At 39.2% G+C, this 18,142-nt stretch overlaps 1 protein-coding gene across 1 annotated transcript; it reads right to left on the reverse strand.

Annotated features, from left to right (window-relative positions):
* Positions 1–796: 796 nt before the first annotated feature.
* On the reverse strand, positions 797–17,159 carry mysm1 (Myb-like, SWIRM and MPN domains 1). Its single transcript, XM_057841422.1, has 19 exons — positions 17,056–17,159; positions 16,728–16,791; positions 16,571–16,641; positions 16,427–16,501; positions 16,258–16,339; positions 16,075–16,173; positions 12,927–13,405; positions 12,725–12,855; positions 12,553–12,656; positions 10,674–10,751; positions 10,535–10,605; positions 10,401–10,455; positions 10,230–10,280; positions 8,079–8,153; positions 5,707–5,895; positions 5,512–5,644; positions 4,646–4,751; positions 4,520–4,577; positions 797–2,009 (listed from the first exon to the last, which is right to left on the reverse strand). Exons 1-19 carry the CDS (start codon positions 17,109–17,111, stop codon positions 1,734–1,736), a joined length of 2,253 nt encoding a protein of 750 aa, XP_057697405.1. The 5' UTR covers positions 17,112–17,159; the 3' UTR covers positions 797–1,733.
* Between the last annotated feature and the right edge of the window lie 983 nt (positions 17,160–18,142).

Below are 18,142 nucleotides of genomic sequence, written 5' to 3' on the forward strand. Positions count from 1 at the left end.
TTATTGATTAATAATAATTATAAATCCCAAAAACGTACTGTAACTCTGCATAGAAACAAGTCAGCAAGGTACCCACTAACGTCGGTATTTCTTAAATAAGCATGTTCTAACATGTTCACCACTTTTAGCAGCATGTTAATAGTGTTATTAGTTTTATCTTCATTCATAAGTGCAGCGTTATTAGTAGTAAGTGATCCCTCGTTTTTTCGCGGTTAATGGGGACCAGAACACGCCGCGATAAGTGAAAAACCGCGAAATAGTGCGCCCCCCCCCCATCCCCGTAAAAAAAAGGGGGGGGGGGCAGTCAATTATTTATTCAGATTTAGCATTGGAAGGAAATACATATAAGACATGTTTTTTCACTTTTTATCCCAAAGTATAATAAAATATATGTGTATATATATTTTAATGGTTTTTGAGCACTTCAAATGTAATATTTATGATAAGTTTTAAACATGTTACTGTCCCATCGAATTATTTTTAAACAAGAATAAAGTACTGTAGTAGAAAAATGCCTGGCTTTATTAAATGCTTCTGTTACCACCTTTAGCTGTTACTCTTGGAGTGACATAAGGAAATTACAAACTGCTCAAGCCCACTTTTAACATGTGGCGTTTATTGCCGCGAACTCATGTCCAGCTGCCTCGAACGTATTATCCAATTAACAACAGTAATATTTCTTATTAGTAGTAATTGTAGGAAAAATAAAAGTTCAATTAAATGTTGACACATTAAAACATTTACATTTCAAAAATGATTCAACACAAATATATTTATATACAAAAACAAACTTTATTGTGCATTAACGATACACTTTGATTTTACCAAGATGTATTTTGAGGTATTTCTTTTAGGTGATTATTACTTATTGACATTTTCTGTGCACTACATTTTTTTCTGTTAACACGCGATCAAAACCAGTGGTTCTTAACCTTGCTAAAGGTACCGAACCCCACAAGTTTCACATGTGGGTTCACCGACCCCTTCGGAATTAGAAAATGAAGCAATTTTTCTCAAATTCAAAACCGATCATCTAAACTAGCAAGCTAATAATTTAGCAAATTCCCGTTCAAAATTCTCATTTTGACAGCATGTTTAATAACAGTTCAAAATTTGAGACCACACTGCCCATTGGTCTGTTGTATTCCCTCATACCAAGTGTGAGTCAACCTTCCACTGAGCAAACTAGTTCCTCCTGCCATCAGATCGAGGACTGGCAGTTAAAAGAAATGGATTGAGTCTGTAAATTAAAAAATAAAACAGTCCAAAACCTGGTCTAAAAAGCCACTTTGCCTAAATTCAGCGGACGAAAATAGGGCTCTTTGTTTGCCTTCGACAAACCCCGTAGACTTACTCACGGAACCCAGGTTCAGAACCACAGATCTTAACATTTGCGATGGCAAGTTTTAAGAATTTCTTATACACTTTAGCTAATCATGGCCATGATGCCAATCCATGATTTGAAAATCAAGACCGATAAACAACTTGCAAAAAGAAACTGGGATTTTAAGGAAATTTCTAGGATGAATACAAATGCACGGTGAAATAAAACATGCAGTAACGATACAATTAATTTGTTGTGACTGAATTTCCCAGTTCCCAATCGGACGTCTATTGCCATCAATGGCACTGAAAAATGATCATTCTTTGCTAGCCCTCTGAGTTAATATGGTTTGAATGTCCGTAAACTGTACATGTCTCGTTAAAAGCAAAATGTATACAAATGTACAGCATCAGAGTAAATAATCGTGCCCAGTGGAAAGCACAGAGCCGAGATGCAACACAGTATTGGAGTGTGTTGGCTCGCCACCCGTATCGTCCTCCACATCACCCGACTTCATGTGTACGGGCGAGTTATTCAACAAGTTGCTCTCCTGGCGCTCATTTTCAGTTTCCTGCTGCTGGTGGGCGATGAAATCAGACAGGAAGATGGCGTGGATCTGATTGAGGAAAGCTTCTCCCTCCTCGTCGGGAAGCGGCTCCAGATACCTGGCAAGCGACGACAGCATCTGCACAAAGAAAGTGAGGGGAAAAAACATGGTACCTGACTCCTTTTTCATGGAGTGGCTACTTTCTTTCCAACAAACCCACCGGCACTGTTTCAAAGGAGGCCGACGAGGGTTATAAGTCCGACATGGACTCGACACACTCAATGAGTAATGGCAAAATGTGAAAGTCATCGCCGTTGAGGTGACAACCAACACACGGGGCGCGATACGACTGCAACGGCAAGCGACTCGCACAGTCCTCTGTGAATCATCGCTCGTCTTCGATTAGCTGCGAATGCTGGTCGCACACAGCTAAATATGCTACCCCATTTTGACAAAGTGTGGCGTGTGGATGTCAATTCCTGGGTTGGCCAGTGTCCCCGTAGGTGATTTGTTGATCAATGATCTGTTGCTGATTGGTTGTCGTGCCAGGTGACAGCGACAGAAATAGAACAAAATCCCCATGTTAAACTAATTTGTAAGTAGTATGCTGGTTGATGTCCAGACTGATAGAGAATAGAGATTCATAAGTTTGTAGTTTTATGCATTTATTATTTAAGTATTGATTGGTTAAAAAGTGAAAATTAGAGGAAAACTTTGCTTGTCAATTTACAGTGTGTGCCCCTGAATCTTCTGCTTGCACCCCTAAAATTTGAAGTTAGGGGCCACTGTGCTCCTTGTAAAATATGTTATTCTGGGGCCATTCTTGATGATAACCTCGGACTTAAAGACTTGTAGGCTCTAATAAGCCACAATTGTTGTAATTTACCAAAATATGTTATAAAAAAAACACATTAAATATTGCCATTGATTTAAAAATCTATAATATTTAGTACATGTTTTGACCGCGCCATGTTTTATGTGCGCGATGGACACCCAAGGTGATGACGTAGTTTATCACGGTCACTAGACGAACACTATCGGTGTTCTGCAATTCGTTCCTGCGCGGCAAAATGTCCAACACATGCGCACATTGGTTAGACATGGCGAGTACTTACCATTTGTGTTTTTATTGAGTCTTTTATTGCCTTTTCATTGCCTCAAAATACCTTTTGCATCAGTTTCCCTCTCATACTTTTTAATCATTGTCTTTTCTTGTGGAAGCTTTCAAGAAGATTGTTGAGCTGTTGACCAAATTAGTCACATAGCATATTTAAACCACCCTTATCAAATATTACTACGTTTAACTAGTTTCTTAAGGCATCTTTAATATGTTCTGTCTGTATTAGGGCTGTCAGATTTATCACGTTAACGGGCAGTAATTAATTTTTTAAATTAATCACGTTAAAATAATTAATGCAATTAACGCATGCGCGGCACGACCCACTCACGCATTGCCGCAAACAGCCCACAATGGCGCAGTTTTACTTATAAACAGTGCTAAAAGGCAGCGTCAAGTGAGTGATACAAGCATTCATTTGGGCCGTGCTTTTAAATGGCAAAAGCTTCAACATCTCCCCCAAAACTACTATAAATATTGTGGGAAGCAACATGGGGAAGAATGACAACTGCTGATCTTTTTCTTAACACCATGTATTGCAATCAACGCAGAGAAGATATATCATTTGCAGCCACCACACACAGTCATGGTTGCACCACTTCCCATCATAAATGTGGGCAGAACAGTTAAGTCGCTACAGTATCATTTACTGAAAGCTCAACGAATACACTAGATGACAATATTTAGTCACAATATACAAACTCACATTTATCCTTTAAGAATTACAAGTCTTTCTATCCGTGATCCCTTTCACAGAAAGAATGTTACTAATGTTAATGCCGCCTTGTGGAGTTATTGTTATAATAAACAAATACAGTACTTATGTACAGTATGCTAAATGTATACATCCGTCTTGTGTCTTATCTTTCCATTCCAACAATAATTTACAGAAAAATATGGCATATTTTAGAAATGGTTTGAATTGCGATGAATTACGATTAATTAATTTTTAAGCTGTGATTAACGCAATAAAAATTGTAATCATTTGACAGCCCTAGTCTGTATGCATCTAAACAAAACAAGCTGAAAGCGCACAGTAGTACTTTGGGAGTCAAATTTTTCTTGTAGACGTTTCGACTGTGTAGCACATTTTGGCAGAACACTGTTTTTTCCTATTCTCATCTTGTCTCATCCCGTCTTTCCTGTTCATTTTGCTTTAGCTGCTCGTTTTGTGAAATATCTACAGTGCTGTCATGCTCATTAATGTTCCTCTCGGGTTCAAATTGAAAGGGCTGAATAGATGATATGTTTATGTCGCTAGAGTCATTCTCTGGAAGCCCGGCAGCGTAACCCAGTGACATCACCGCTCTGCGACGTCAACAACAAAGGCGACCTACTAGTTAAACTAATTTTACAAATTGTATAAAAATAAAGACATTGAGATGGGTTTCAATATCAAATTATTTTAAATCATAATAACGGTTATCTTTTAAGAACTACAAGTCTTTCTATCGGTGGATCCCTTTAAGAGCAGGATCCCTTTAAGATCCCTTATATCCGTGGATCCCTCTAAGAGCAGAGTTGAGCTTACCTTTTCTAGACATGTGAGGTGGGAGTCCCTCCGGAAAAATCGCTCCATGTGCACGCTCCTTGAAAGACAATGTGTTGGACTGATCAAAACAAACTAAAATAGCTGACTTGTAGAAAGATTTCTCACCCTGATTTTTGTGAGTACTTGTGGACGATCCACAGGGCTCGTCTTAAAGTTTGATCCCAGTCAGGGATGTCCTGTGATGGCAGGAAGTCGAATTTGTAGGGAAGCTCTAGGGAGAAAGAAAATGTCCACTTTATTCTTGAAATTACAAGCATATAGAAGACTATTTTTCAAAATGAGTATTCATTTTTTTTAGGGCTGTCAAAATTATCGTGTTAACGGGCGTTAATTTTTTAAATTAATCACGTTAAAATATTTGACGCCTTAAACGCACATGCCCCGCTCAGACTGATTAAAATGACAGCACAGTGTCATGTCCATTTGTTACTTGTGTTTTTTGGTGTTTTGTCGCCCTCTGCTGGCGTTTGGGTGCGACTGATTTTATGGGTTTCAGCACCATGAGCATTGTGTAATTATTGACACCAACAATGGCGAGCTACTAGTTTATTTTTTGTTTGAAAATTTTACAAATTTTATTAAAACGAAAACATTAAGAGGGGTTTTAATATAAAATTTCTATAACTTGTACTAACATTTATCTTTTAAGAACTACAAGTCTTTCTATCAATGGATCGCTTTAACGGAATGTTAATAATGTTAATGCCATTTTGTTGATTTATTGTTATAATAAACAAATACAGTACTTATGTACAGTATGTTGAATGTATATATCTGTCTTGTGTCTTATCTTTCCATTCCAACAATAATCTACGGAAAAATATGGCATATTTTATTGCTGGTTCGAATTGCAATTAATTACGATTAATTAATTTTTAAGCTGTGATTAACTCGTTTAAAAATTTTAATCGTTTGACAGCCCTAATTTTTTTATGTTGTTAAACAATCAAGACGTTTTCGTTCCAACCTACTTTGCGGTGTCGGGGACTCTTGGCTGTCTTTAACCAATAAACAGGTAGTTTGGGAATGATGGGAGGGATTGGCGGGGTCATATGGGCTCACTATCATCCCGATAAAGGGCGCGCCACCGCGGGAAAAGTACTTCTACAAAAGAAAAAATGTAAATGAGCACTTAAGGAATCGCAGCCCAACTTATTTCACATCACCTGGAACTGGTCCTGCGTGTTGATATCCCTCACGGAAGGGTTGGGGTGGAAGGACGGGTGGGAGTGGTACCAGCCCACCACACTGAAGCCCAGAGAGGAGATCATGTCACAGGCCTGCGTCTGAGACAGAGGGTCCATCTCGCACTGGAGGCCTGTGCTCACGCTGTTGCACGGCTCGGCCACGCAGATCTATAAACACGCTTGCATTTGTCAAGTATACTGGTGCACGATAATTATTGGTCCGATAATTATCGGTCCGATAATAGGAATTATGACGTCATCCCAATAAAACCATAACATTATTAATAGGACCGATAATATGTACTGTGCTGGCTGGCCTGGAAATCAGTTGACCATTTGCGGGGCATTGCTGCCACCTGCTAGTCAGAATAATTCGCTGCATCTATAATTTGTTCCACGAACTCATTCACTTTACACAGTGCTGTGTCAAGCGGTAGCATTGACAATCGTGAATGCTTTCTGTTATTTATGTTTCCGCCTCGGAATTATATGTCTAAGTATTTGTTTACTATAACCAGGGGTGCACATATTTTTTTTGGCCAGGTTCTCAGAGGAGGACCTGGAGATGTGACTTGGTCCTCATTGAGCTTGACAGCCGACCCACCTGATGCGATAAAATTATGACAAGCTTTATTTAGAGCCAATTACCTTTAATTAATTATATAAACAATTAATGCTTGATTAACATCAACTGGCACAACAAAATTGCCATTACTTTGAAGTGAAATGTAAAGAAATAAACATAAAAGCACTAATTCAAAATAAAGGGCATTCATATGCGGCTCCTACATTAACTCCAAGCCTTTGTAAAAGTGGGATGGCCTCCTCATAATAGCTCATTGAACGTGCATGTTTAGCTTTGTGAAATGCGAGCAAAAACACGTTTGTCAGTGAATGGCTCTGTTCTTCAATAACTTTTTTCTGCCACTTGTCCATAGGGCGAGTGGGGTCCTGTCTGACATCGATAGTTTGCTTGATTGCCACATTCTCTGTTTTTTTCGTGCTTTTGGCACGAAGTTTGGATGGCTAAAAATTCTTTGACCTTACATAAAATGCGCTGCTCTTATTAACGACATTGGGATTCTCACGGCAAATGTTGCACCACATTTCTGTGCAAGCATCATTTGCTTCTAGCCATGGTACCTCCTGCAGCCACTTTTCAGCAAAAGTCCTTTTCTCCGGTAGCTCCGGTGACATCTCTGTCGTCTGTCTGTCTTTTGACGGGGGAGGGGGAACACGGAAATAATTACTCAGTGGGGCCTGCCTCTTTGACATTTTGAGAAGTGATTTCCTCGTGGCCGCCGCAAATACAGTGGTCAGCCAACAGTACGCAAAAGCGTATGGAAGCCGTTGAGGGCCAGCGCGTTTGTCCAGTAGCATGCGGACCACTTATGTGCACCCCTGACTATAACATATGGATGTGCAATATATGTTTACTTTGGTGGTGAAGGGTCATATTTACAGAACTTCATAAGATGTTGTGTTATAGAAGCCAGCCAATGCTAAAGGCTAGTAGCTCAAGCTAGTGTGCTATGCTATGCATACATATAATAGTTGTCGTGTAATGTTAGTCCTGTCAGCATGCTTGGTAGGAGTTTATACTATGCAGAGAAACCTCATACTTTATTGAATATGGGTTCACTCACCGCCGTTTATGTTGATTATTATAAGGCAAGCCATTAATCCATTTTGTTCTACCATTTTTTTGTTATGAGGAATGAGTGATAAACCTTACTATATAATGTTTGCATTTTACAGTGTTAGTTATAAATTAGTAAGTTATTGAGAGGCCTTTTGGTTATTGATAGGCTTGCTGTCCTAACCTGTCTCCCAGGTTAAGAAAGTTGTTTCATGGACCAAGATCACGAAAGTCTCCTGTAGCGCCAAATATTTTTATCTGATGACAAAGCACAATACCTGTTGGGTTTATGTTTTAGTTCAGTGCTCATTGTTCAAGAAACACATCTTCAATTATACTGACTAATTGATTGTGATTGACTCAAATTATATTTATTTGAAAAAATAAATATTAGCACTTTATTTGAAGTCAAGACTGTTCTTGTCTTTGTTTTGGTCATTATAATAATGTTCATGTCATTATGAAAATTCTGGTGAGGTCAAAGGCAAATGTATGTTGAATCCACCATTATTTTTTTGTTAAACCTCCAGGTGTTCAAAAACTCAGGTGAAAATAAATTTGAAAAATTATATATTTATTATCGGTTATCGATATCGGTATCAGCTTTGAGGAACAGGAAGTTATCGATATCGGTATCGGTTTCAAAAAATGGATATCGTGCACCCCTAGTCAAGTATATAGCTGTGGACACTTTTACCAAACGCAGGCCCACCTTCAACACTTTTTCCACTTCGTTGAAAGTTCCACCGAGCAGACCGATCACTTCGCCTCGAGACACGTGAGCATGCTAGACAGAAATAAAAGAAAATAAATAAATAAATAGATTGAAATGAAATTAATCCATTAGATTCTTAGGGATATGATTTTAAAATCAACAATCGTGTTAGACATGATTCATGCATGCATGAGGTGTTCTTTTTACACTTCTGTAAAATTGGCTTTCCCTTTTAAATTGTATTATAATTAGGGCTGCAGCTATCGAATATTTTACTAATCGATTAATTGATGGATTAGTTAGTTCGAATAATCGAGTAATCGGATAAGGAACATGAAAAATTAAAATACCCGAGCTGAGCCTAAAACGGTATTTTAAAAAATCTAAAAATGGGGATCTATGTACAACAAAAGAACAAATGGCTAACTTACACAGAAAAAGTCCGCTAGCTTAAATGCTATAAAATGCTAGGTTTTTTTTTTTCTCTTAAAGGGTTAAGACACATATTCCCACAAAAATCTGTTAAATATTCCTATAAACTAAATCATGAATGCATTCAAAAACATTAGCTCAAACAAAAACTTGGCTTGGTCTTAACAGGGAGCAGCTGGTTTCAGCCATGAGAAATGAGTTATATAATATTCATTGTTGCCACCCAAATCAATAAAACTACATGCAAACAATTTCAAAATAAACCAATACAGCGCCACTTTAATTAAACGAATACTCGAAGCAACAAAATTTAATTCGAATATTTTTTTCTAATCGAATACTCGAGTTAATCGATTAATCGTTGCAGCACTAATTATAATACAATACTGCTATATCTATTTCACTTGTAATATTACTATCAATTCTTAATGTTTTAGTCTTGTTATAAACACTTATTAAGAAATTCACATTTTAAAAAATTACAGTATGTTGGCATATTAACCCTTTCTATGGCATTTGGTTTAATTCTTTCAGGGACAGTGGTCACTAGAGTGGACAGCTATTCAAAAGTGGAGAGCTAGTCAAAATGGATTGAACGTTTAGTACCATCAATTACAGCTAATGAGTGCCCTCATCATGATTCATCCACGAAAGGGTTAAATTTAAAAAATAAAATTGTACTCATTTTTCAGAAAATTATTAACATGTCATTTTTTTAAATATACTTTTGCATAGACTTCATTATAAATTGGCAGGACACGGGGCGCTGGGCCAATTAATAGGGGGCCTATCTCAGTCAAGGCTGACCGAGTGAAAACGCAGAAAAAGAGCTTTTTACGTTGAAAATTATTGTGAATAAATGCTTAAATCCCTGAAGTCTTTATAGATATGAATGTAAAACAGTCTCTATTCTTGGTTAAAAGCAAAAAAACGGGCAGTTAGTATTTATTTTACGAAAATATTGCGAATTATGATGCCAATGCCGTAGCAGTTAATTTCTCCCATTGACTTTTTTCACAACGTTTCAAAATGCATGCATGGTACAAAAAATATAATAACTACTTTGAATCGTCGAACAAATCACTCCTGAGAAAATCCTTCCTGTTTGTATGCAGTACAGCTTTCGTACTTTTTCAACCTGAATCCGGCATTGGAACGCTGCATGTGTTTGGGAATAACTGCGACCAACTGAAGCGGGGTGTGGGACAGCCCCCCTACTCGAAGGCGTGGCGCAGTGTCTAGGGAATGTGTCCCCTCAATATCATTATGAAGTCTATCACTTATTTCTTGAAAATATGGAAAAAATACAATAATAAAGAAGAAATAATAAAATAACATTAAAGTTATCTTTAATTTAAAAATTATTTAATTCCCATATAATTACAGTTTTTTTTTCTTGCAATATAACATGTATTAATACACAAGTAATTTTATTACTGTTTAAAAAGAAATCCCAATGGTATTACATATTTCATACTGTACCTGTAATTTAAAATGTTAAGTACAACACTAAAGTTTACTGATGCCTTAAAAACATCTCATAAAATTAGGACTAATAATGTAAAATCAACATTTTTTTTTTTTTTAACAGATAATTATATCTTAATAATTAGATATTCTCCTCCTTACAATTTCGATACAATCTCATGAAATTGCATTTTTTTGCTAAGTTTTTTGCTAGCGGACAGCATGTAATTTTTGTGAAAGTGTGCTTACCATGTCCATAATCAGCAACGTTTCAGCACACACAATGACTCTGAATGGTTCCTGGAGAATGAAAAAAAAACTGTCAAACAACGCCAAGAACGATACATAATTTGCATAATTTAGCTTTACTATTTAAATATCATTCATCCAATTACACTACAGCCAGTGTTAATCACTAACCTGCACTTCCTCTCCAAAACAACGACATGGAATAAGTTGAAAGGGATCAAAAGACCTAAAACATGTCACATGAACAGGAGGTGTTAATAAACATAAACGGTACCTAATGGATGCTATGTGAAATTGCGTCTCACTCTTTGTGTCTTGACACCTTGCAGGCTTTGTTTCGCTCTCTGCGCATGGCTAGCTCCTCGGCGCTTAGATGCTAACAACAACGGGGATAAAGCTGTCTAGCAGTGTAAGAAAAATGGTGTATGTTTTATATTTATGTACCTCATATGTCTGTCCCTCCAAGTCTTTGGCATCACACCAATTACCCCACGTGTCCCTCACGCGACGCTTCCTGGTCCGCTAGAGGCAAACAAATTCATGTTTAACTGATTGGCTGCCACTGACAGCCATAGACAAACAATCTATTTGAAGCGTAAGAGTGACGGCGAAAGAACGAACATTGATCGCTGCCACCCTCTCACTTCAAACTGATTGGATGTCTACCGGTGACAAACGTACAGTGGGGCAAATAAGTATTTAGTCAACCACAAATTGTGCAAGTTCTCCTACTTGAAAAGATCAGAGGCCTGTAATTGTCAACATGAGTAAACCTCAACCATGAGAGACAGAATGTGGGGAAAAAAACACAAAATCACATTGTTTGATTTTTAAAGAATTCATTTCCAAATTAGAGTGGAAAATAGGTATTTGGTCACCTACAAACAAGCAAGATTTCTGGCTGTCAAAGAGGTCTAACTTCTTCTAACGAGGTCTAAGGAGCCTCCAATCGTTACCTGTATTAATGGCACCTCTTTTAACTCATCGGTATAAAGGACACCTGTCCACAATCTCAGTCAGTCACACTCCAAACTCCACTCTGGCCAAGACCAAAGAGCTGTTGAAAGACACCAGAGACAAACTTGTAGACCTGCACCAGGCTGGGAAGACTGAATCTGCAACGCTTGGTGTAAAGAAATTAACTGTGGGAGCAATTATTAGAAAATGGAAGACATACAAGACCACTGATAATCTCCCTCGAGCTGGGGCTCCATGCAAGATCTCACCCCGTGGCGTCAAAATGATAACAAGAACGGTGAGCAAAAATCCCAGAACCACACGGGGGACCTAGTGAATGACCTACAGAGAGCTGGGACCACAGTAACAAAGGCAACTATCAGTAACACAATGCGCCGCCAGGGACTCAAATCCTGCACTGCCAGACGTGTGCCCCTGCTGAAGAAAGTACACGTCCAGGCCCGTCTGCGGGTCGCCAGAGAGCACTTGGATGATCCAGAAGAGGACTGGGAGAATGTGTTATGGTCAGATGAAACCACAATAGAACTTTTTGGTAGAAACACAGGTTCTCGTGTTTGGAGGAGAAAGAATACTAAATTGCATCCGAAGAACACCATACCCACTGTGAAGCCTGGGGGTGGAAACATCATGCTTTGGTGCCGTTTTTATGCAAAGGGACCAGGACGACTGATCTGTGTAAAGGAAAGAATTAATGGGGCCATGTATCGAGAGATTTTGAGTGAAAATATCCTTGCATCAGCAAGGGCATTGAAGATGAGACTTGGCTGGGTCTTTCAGCATGACAATGATCCCAAACACACAGCCAGGGCAACAAAGGAGTGGCTTCGTAAGAAGCATTTCAAGGTCCTGGAGTGGCCTAGCCAGTCTCCTGATCTCAACCCCATAGAAAATCTGCGGAGGGAGTTGAAAGTCCGTGTTGCCCAACGACAGCCCCAAAACATCACTGCTCTAGAGGAGATCTGCATGGAGGAATGGGCCAAAATACCAGCAACAGTGTGTATAAGTTTGTGAAGAGTTACAGAAAACGTTTGGCATCCGTTATTGCCAACAAAGGGTACATGACAAAGTATTGAGATGAACTTTTGGTATTGACCAAATACTTATTTTCCACCATGATTTACAAATAAATTATTTCTTTTTGAAAATCAAACAATATGATTTTCTGTTTTTTTTCCCCCCACATTCTGTCTCTCATGGTTGAGGTTTACCCATGTTGACAATTACAGGCCTCTCTAATATTTTCAAGTGGGAGAACTTGCACAATTAGTGGTTCAATAAAATTTGCCCCACTGTATCTAAATTCACAGCAGAAGGATGAAAAACACTACAAAAATGGCCGCCTTACCATACTTTGTAGCCTCTGGGCCAGCTGGTAGGCCTCCCGCACGTCTTTGCCCTCCTTCTGCTTCGTCCGATCCGCCACCTGCGGCCGATTGTACACCGCTTGTTCTGACAAAGCAGAAAAACAAAATCAGTATTCAACAAATTGAAAATGGAGGAGTCATGTAAATCGTTACCGCAGTTGAAATTGATGGCACCGATGAGCTCCAGGTACGTGTGAATCCTCCCGATACAGTTGACGTCACCGCAGTTCTTCAAACCCGGTCGGACCGACGTCTTGTTCAGGTATTTGGGTTTGCTCTTCAACCTGCAACAAAAACGTTAGCATCGGACACACTTATGCTCCCTGTGTGCTAGTACAATGTCGTGGAGCTTCACCACTGGTCCAGGATGTAGTTGCGGATCTTCAAGTATCTCTGAGGCGTCTTGGAAGGGCGACCCTCGAAGAACTCTGGAATGGCTTGCTTCTCGTCCTCGCTGATGATTTCTACATCCAACTCCACTTCCTGTTCTGGTGCTTTCAGTTCTTCCTCCTCATCTTCTTCCTCCGGATTTTGTTCAGGCCTGTCAGGTGCCAAAGCTTCGTCCTCCACTTCGTTCTCTGCCTGCTTGAAGTCTGTTGATGCTTCATCGTCGGGGCTTTGTTCCTCCACTGGCTCCTCCAAAAGGTCAGGCGATGACGCAGGGGGAGGGCTGGATTCACGCTCGCCGCAGGTGTCGTCTGTGATGTCCACGTCTTCATCCTCGTCTTCATCTGGTCTCTCCATGCGCACTGTGTTGGTAAAGCTTGGCTGAGCAGGGGGTGAAGCAGAAGTGGTGCCCGTAGAGGGAGCTGCCACAACCGGATCAAGTTTGATCTGAGGGGGTGAGCGAACCAAATAGCGACAAAATTAGCGGTTTGATGGTCAAACTCCAAAAATTTGATACCGATATCAAACAGATACTGATATACAATGCTGGCCAAAAGTATTTGCACCCCTGCAATTCTGTGAGATAATGCTCAATTTCTCCCAGAAAATGATTGCAATTACAAATGCTTTGATAGTAATATCTTCATTTATTTTGCTTGCAATGGAAAAACACAAAAGAGAATGAAAAAATAATAATAATCATTATAATTTTACACAAAACTCCAAAACTGGGCCGGACAAAAGTATTGGCACCCTCAGCCTATTACTAGCAGAACCTTTAGACAAAATAACTGCAAACAACCGCTTCTGGTATCCATCGATGAGTTTCTTACAATGCTCTGCTGGAATTTTTGACCATTTTTCTTTGGCCAACTGCTCCAGGTCTCTGAGATATGAAGGGTACCTTCTCCAAACTGCCATTTTCAGATCTCTCCACAGGTGTTCTGTGGGATTCAGGTCTGAACTTATTGCTGGCCACTTTATCAGTATCCAGTGCTTTCTCTCAAACCATTTTCTAGTGTTTTTTTAAAGTTTGTTTTGGGTCCTTGTCCTGCTGGAAGACCCATGAACTCTGAGGGAGAACCAGCTTTCTCACACTGGGCCCTACGTTATACTGCAAAATTTGTTGGTTGTCTTCAGACTTCATCATGCCATGCACACTGTCAAACAGTCCAGTGCCAGAGGTAGCAAAGCAACCCCAAAACATCAGGGAACCTCCGCCATGTTTGACTGTGGGGACCGTGTTCTTTTCTATGAAGGCCTTGTTTTTTTCTTGTAAACTCTATGATTTATATATATATGATATATTTCCCAAAAAGCTCTACTTTTGTCTCATCTGACCAGAAAACATTCTTCCAACACGTTTTTGGCTTTCTTAAGTAAGTTTTGGCAAACTCCGGCCTGGCTTTTTTATGTCTCTGTGTCAGAGGTTGGGGTTTTCCTGGGTATCCTACCATAGAGTCCCTTATCATTCAGACGCCGACAGATACAGTAGTACGGGTTGACACTGTTGTACCCTCGGACTGCAGGACAGACTGAACTTTGGATATTAGTCGAGGTTCTTTATCCACCATCCGCACAATCTTTCATTGTAATCTCTCATCAATTTTTCTTTTCCGTCCACATATAGGGGCGTTAGCCACAGTGCCATGGGCTTTACACTTATTGATGACACTGCGCATGGTAGACACAGGAACATTCAGGTCTTTGGAGATTTTTGGTCTTTGGAGACTTGCAGCCTTGAGATTGCCCATGCTTCCTCACAATTATGCTTCTCAAGTCCTCAGACAGTTCTTTGGTCTTGTTTTCCTCCATGCTTAATGTGGTACACACAAGGACACAGGACAGAGGTTGATTCAACTTTAATCCATTTTAACTGGCTGCAAGTGTGATTTAGTTATTGCCACCACCTGTTATGTGCCACAGGTAAGTAACAAGTGCTGTCAATTACATAAATTCGAGAAGCATTACATGATTCTTCAAAGTGTGCCAATACTTTTGTCCAGCCCATTTTTAGAGTTTTGTGTAAAATGATGATTTTTTTTTTTCCATTCTCTTTTGTGTTTTTTTTTTCATTGCAAGCAAAATAAATGTAGCTATTACTACCAAAGCATTTGTAATTGCAATCATTTTCTGTGAGAAATTGAGCATTATCTGACAGAATTGCAGGGGTGCGAATAGTTTTGGCCAGCAGTGTATGTGGTCATGGACTTAACATATTGTGGCTAATTGTATTGTGATGCCCAACTGGATTCTTTAATAACGATAAATCTTACGTGTCATGCTTTCCAAGTAAACATTCTGTGAAAAATAATAGCAACTTCAACTGAAGATATGGAAAAAGTGCCTATATTGGACCACTATATTTATTGTTGAAATCAAAATAGTGCAAACATCAGTTTTTTTTGGATCAAGTGCAAATGCAATGGAAAAAGTGCCTATTTTGGACCACTATACTTATTGTTGATATCAAAATAGTGCAAATATCAGTTTTTTTGGATCAAGTGCAATGTGCCAATAAAGCACTGCTGTATCACAAATGGCTCAAACAGTGATGTCATATTGGCCCAAAACCAATATTGAAAAAAAAAAAACAACTATGTCGATATTTTCCGATATAATTTTAAAATGCTTTTATCGGCTGATATTATCGGCTACCTGATAATATCGGACAAACAAAATACTAATTCATTTTAAGTTGATTTTGCATTCTGAAACTCATATCGCAGTCAGTGTGACTTTAATTCAGGGCTTGGTTTTTGTGCCATTTCAAGAAGAGAAATAGGGAAAAATGTATAAAATACATGAAATTAATTTCAAGCTAAAGAAAATTTTATTTTTTTAAACATTTATCAATATGTATTTGCTATAGTTAGCCTTTAGTTTTCATTTATTTTTTAAGATGAAGTAAAAAATATGAAGTAAAAATGGGATGATTTTTAATTATATCATAAGCTACTTTATTATTAAAATGAACACCCAAAAATGTTCAAATGTGAAATGAATTAAATCAGAAAGTAAACAGCTTCCTTAAAAATGTGACTGCATATAAAATATGTTTGTGTTAATTTTAAGATCAAACAGAATGCAATGGAAGTCACATGACCATGACTCACTTTGTGTTTCAAGTACTGTCTGGCATAATTCTTGACCTGAAGGACGCTGCGGCTGCCCACCAACTTTGCGATCTTGGTCCACCGTCGGCCAAACTGAGCCTAAACACCAACACCCAGGCACACATACTCGTACTTGAAAAATAGCAATAGGAGGATGATGACGATAACATTTTCGAGACACACCAGCCCATCTTCGAACAACTCTTTCTCTTGTTTGGACCACCGGGACGAAGAGGAGGAGGACGACAAGTTCTTAGCTGGAGACCTGAAGAGAGAAATCAAAGGAGAACGAGTTCAGCATTATTAGAAGAGGACATATTACAAAAAAAAAAAAAAACACTACTGTACTTACTTCTTCACTTTAGGCTTGTTGTTAGCATCGCTTGACCAAATATGGTTGGGAATAGCGTGGCCTTTCAAGTAGTATCTGCAAGTAGTTTAGGTCAAAAGCTTTAAAAAGCGTGCTGCATCCACAGACATTGGGGGGAAAGGATACTGCTCCTCCAATAGCATTCTGTGGATGGCCTCTCGGTTTTCTTTGCTGATGGAGGTGTCCAACTCCCATGGCTTGGACAACAAGCACATGAGTTAAACAACGCAAACACATTAATGTTTGTGAAGCTCAGTGTTTTATTTATAACTCAGTTTATTACCAGAATCCCTGCGTTGCTCCTCCATGCAGAATGCTCATTTAATAAACCTCCAGTATCTTGCTCACTAAATAGAAATAAAAGATTTTCAAACCAAGCAGGATGTTAACAATTGCTATGATGTGATTGTCACAACGTATTTGAACAACACTGCAAAAGGATGTGAACATAAAGAAAACGACAAAAGCTTGACACTCAAGTTCAGCTTTAGCTTGGCTCGTGGAACGGAAAATGCTACACCGGAAGTCCAGGAATTAACATGCAATGCAGCGAGTCAAGCAACCAAAGCGTGAGAAGCGAGAATTGTAGGAATTAAGAAAAAGAACATTACCCATTATCAGCATCAAACTCGTCTCCTTCGATGTCAACATCCACTTCGTCCTCCATCTTGAAGGATGGGATAAACAGTCATGAGATGACCGGAAGTGATAGCGACATCATGTGGCTGGAGGGAAGAACCTCGCCATTGAAAAATTACACTGGCCGTTTTTTTCCATGTACAGTGGGGCAAATAAGTATTTAGTCAACCACTAATTGTGCAAGTTCTCCCACTTGAAAATATTAGAGAGGCCTGTAATTGTCAACATGGGTAAACCTCAACCATGAGGGACAGAATGTGGAAAAAAAAAACAGAAAATCACATTGTTTGATTTTTAAAGAATTTATTTGCAAATCATGGTGGAAAATAAGTATTTGGTCAATACCAAAATTCATCTCAATACTTTGTTATAAACCCTTTTTGGCAATAACGGAGGCCAAATGTTTTCCGTAACTCTTCACAAGCTTTTCACACACTATTGCTGGTATTTTGGCCCATTCCTCCATGGAGATCTCCTCTAGAGCAGTGATGTTTTGGGGCTGTTGTTGGGCAACACGGAATTTCAACTCCCTCCACAGATTTTCTATGGGGTTGAGATCTGGAGACTGGCTAGGCCACTCTAGGACCTTGAAATGCTTCTTACAAAGCCACCCCTTTGTTGCCCTGGCTGTGTGTTTGGGATCAATGTCATGCTGAAAGACCCAGCCACGTCTCATCTACAATGCCCTTCCTGATGGAAGGAGATTTTTACTCAAAATTTCTCGATACATGGCCCCATTCATTCTTTCCTTTACACAGATCAGTCGTCCTGGTCCCTTTGCAGAAAAACAGCCCCAAAGCATGATGTTTCCACCTCCATGCTTCACAGTGGGTATGGTGCAATTCAGTATTCTTTTTCCTCCAAACACGAGAACCTGTGTTTATACCAAAAAGTTCTATTTTGGTTTCATCTGACCATAATACATTCTCCCAGTCCTCTTCTGGATCATCCAAATGCTCTCTAGCAAACCGCAGATGGGCCTGGACGTGTACTTTCTTCAGCAGGGGACACATCTGGGATTTTTGCTTACCATTCTTATCATTTTGACGCCACGGGGCG

This window comes from Corythoichthys intestinalis, chromosome 7, assembly GCF_030265065.1.
Source record: "Corythoichthys intestinalis isolate RoL2023-P3 chromosome 7, ASM3026506v1, whole genome shotgun sequence".
In the NCBI taxonomy this organism is placed as follows: Eukaryota; Metazoa; Chordata; class Actinopteri; order Syngnathiformes; family Syngnathidae; genus Corythoichthys; species Corythoichthys intestinalis.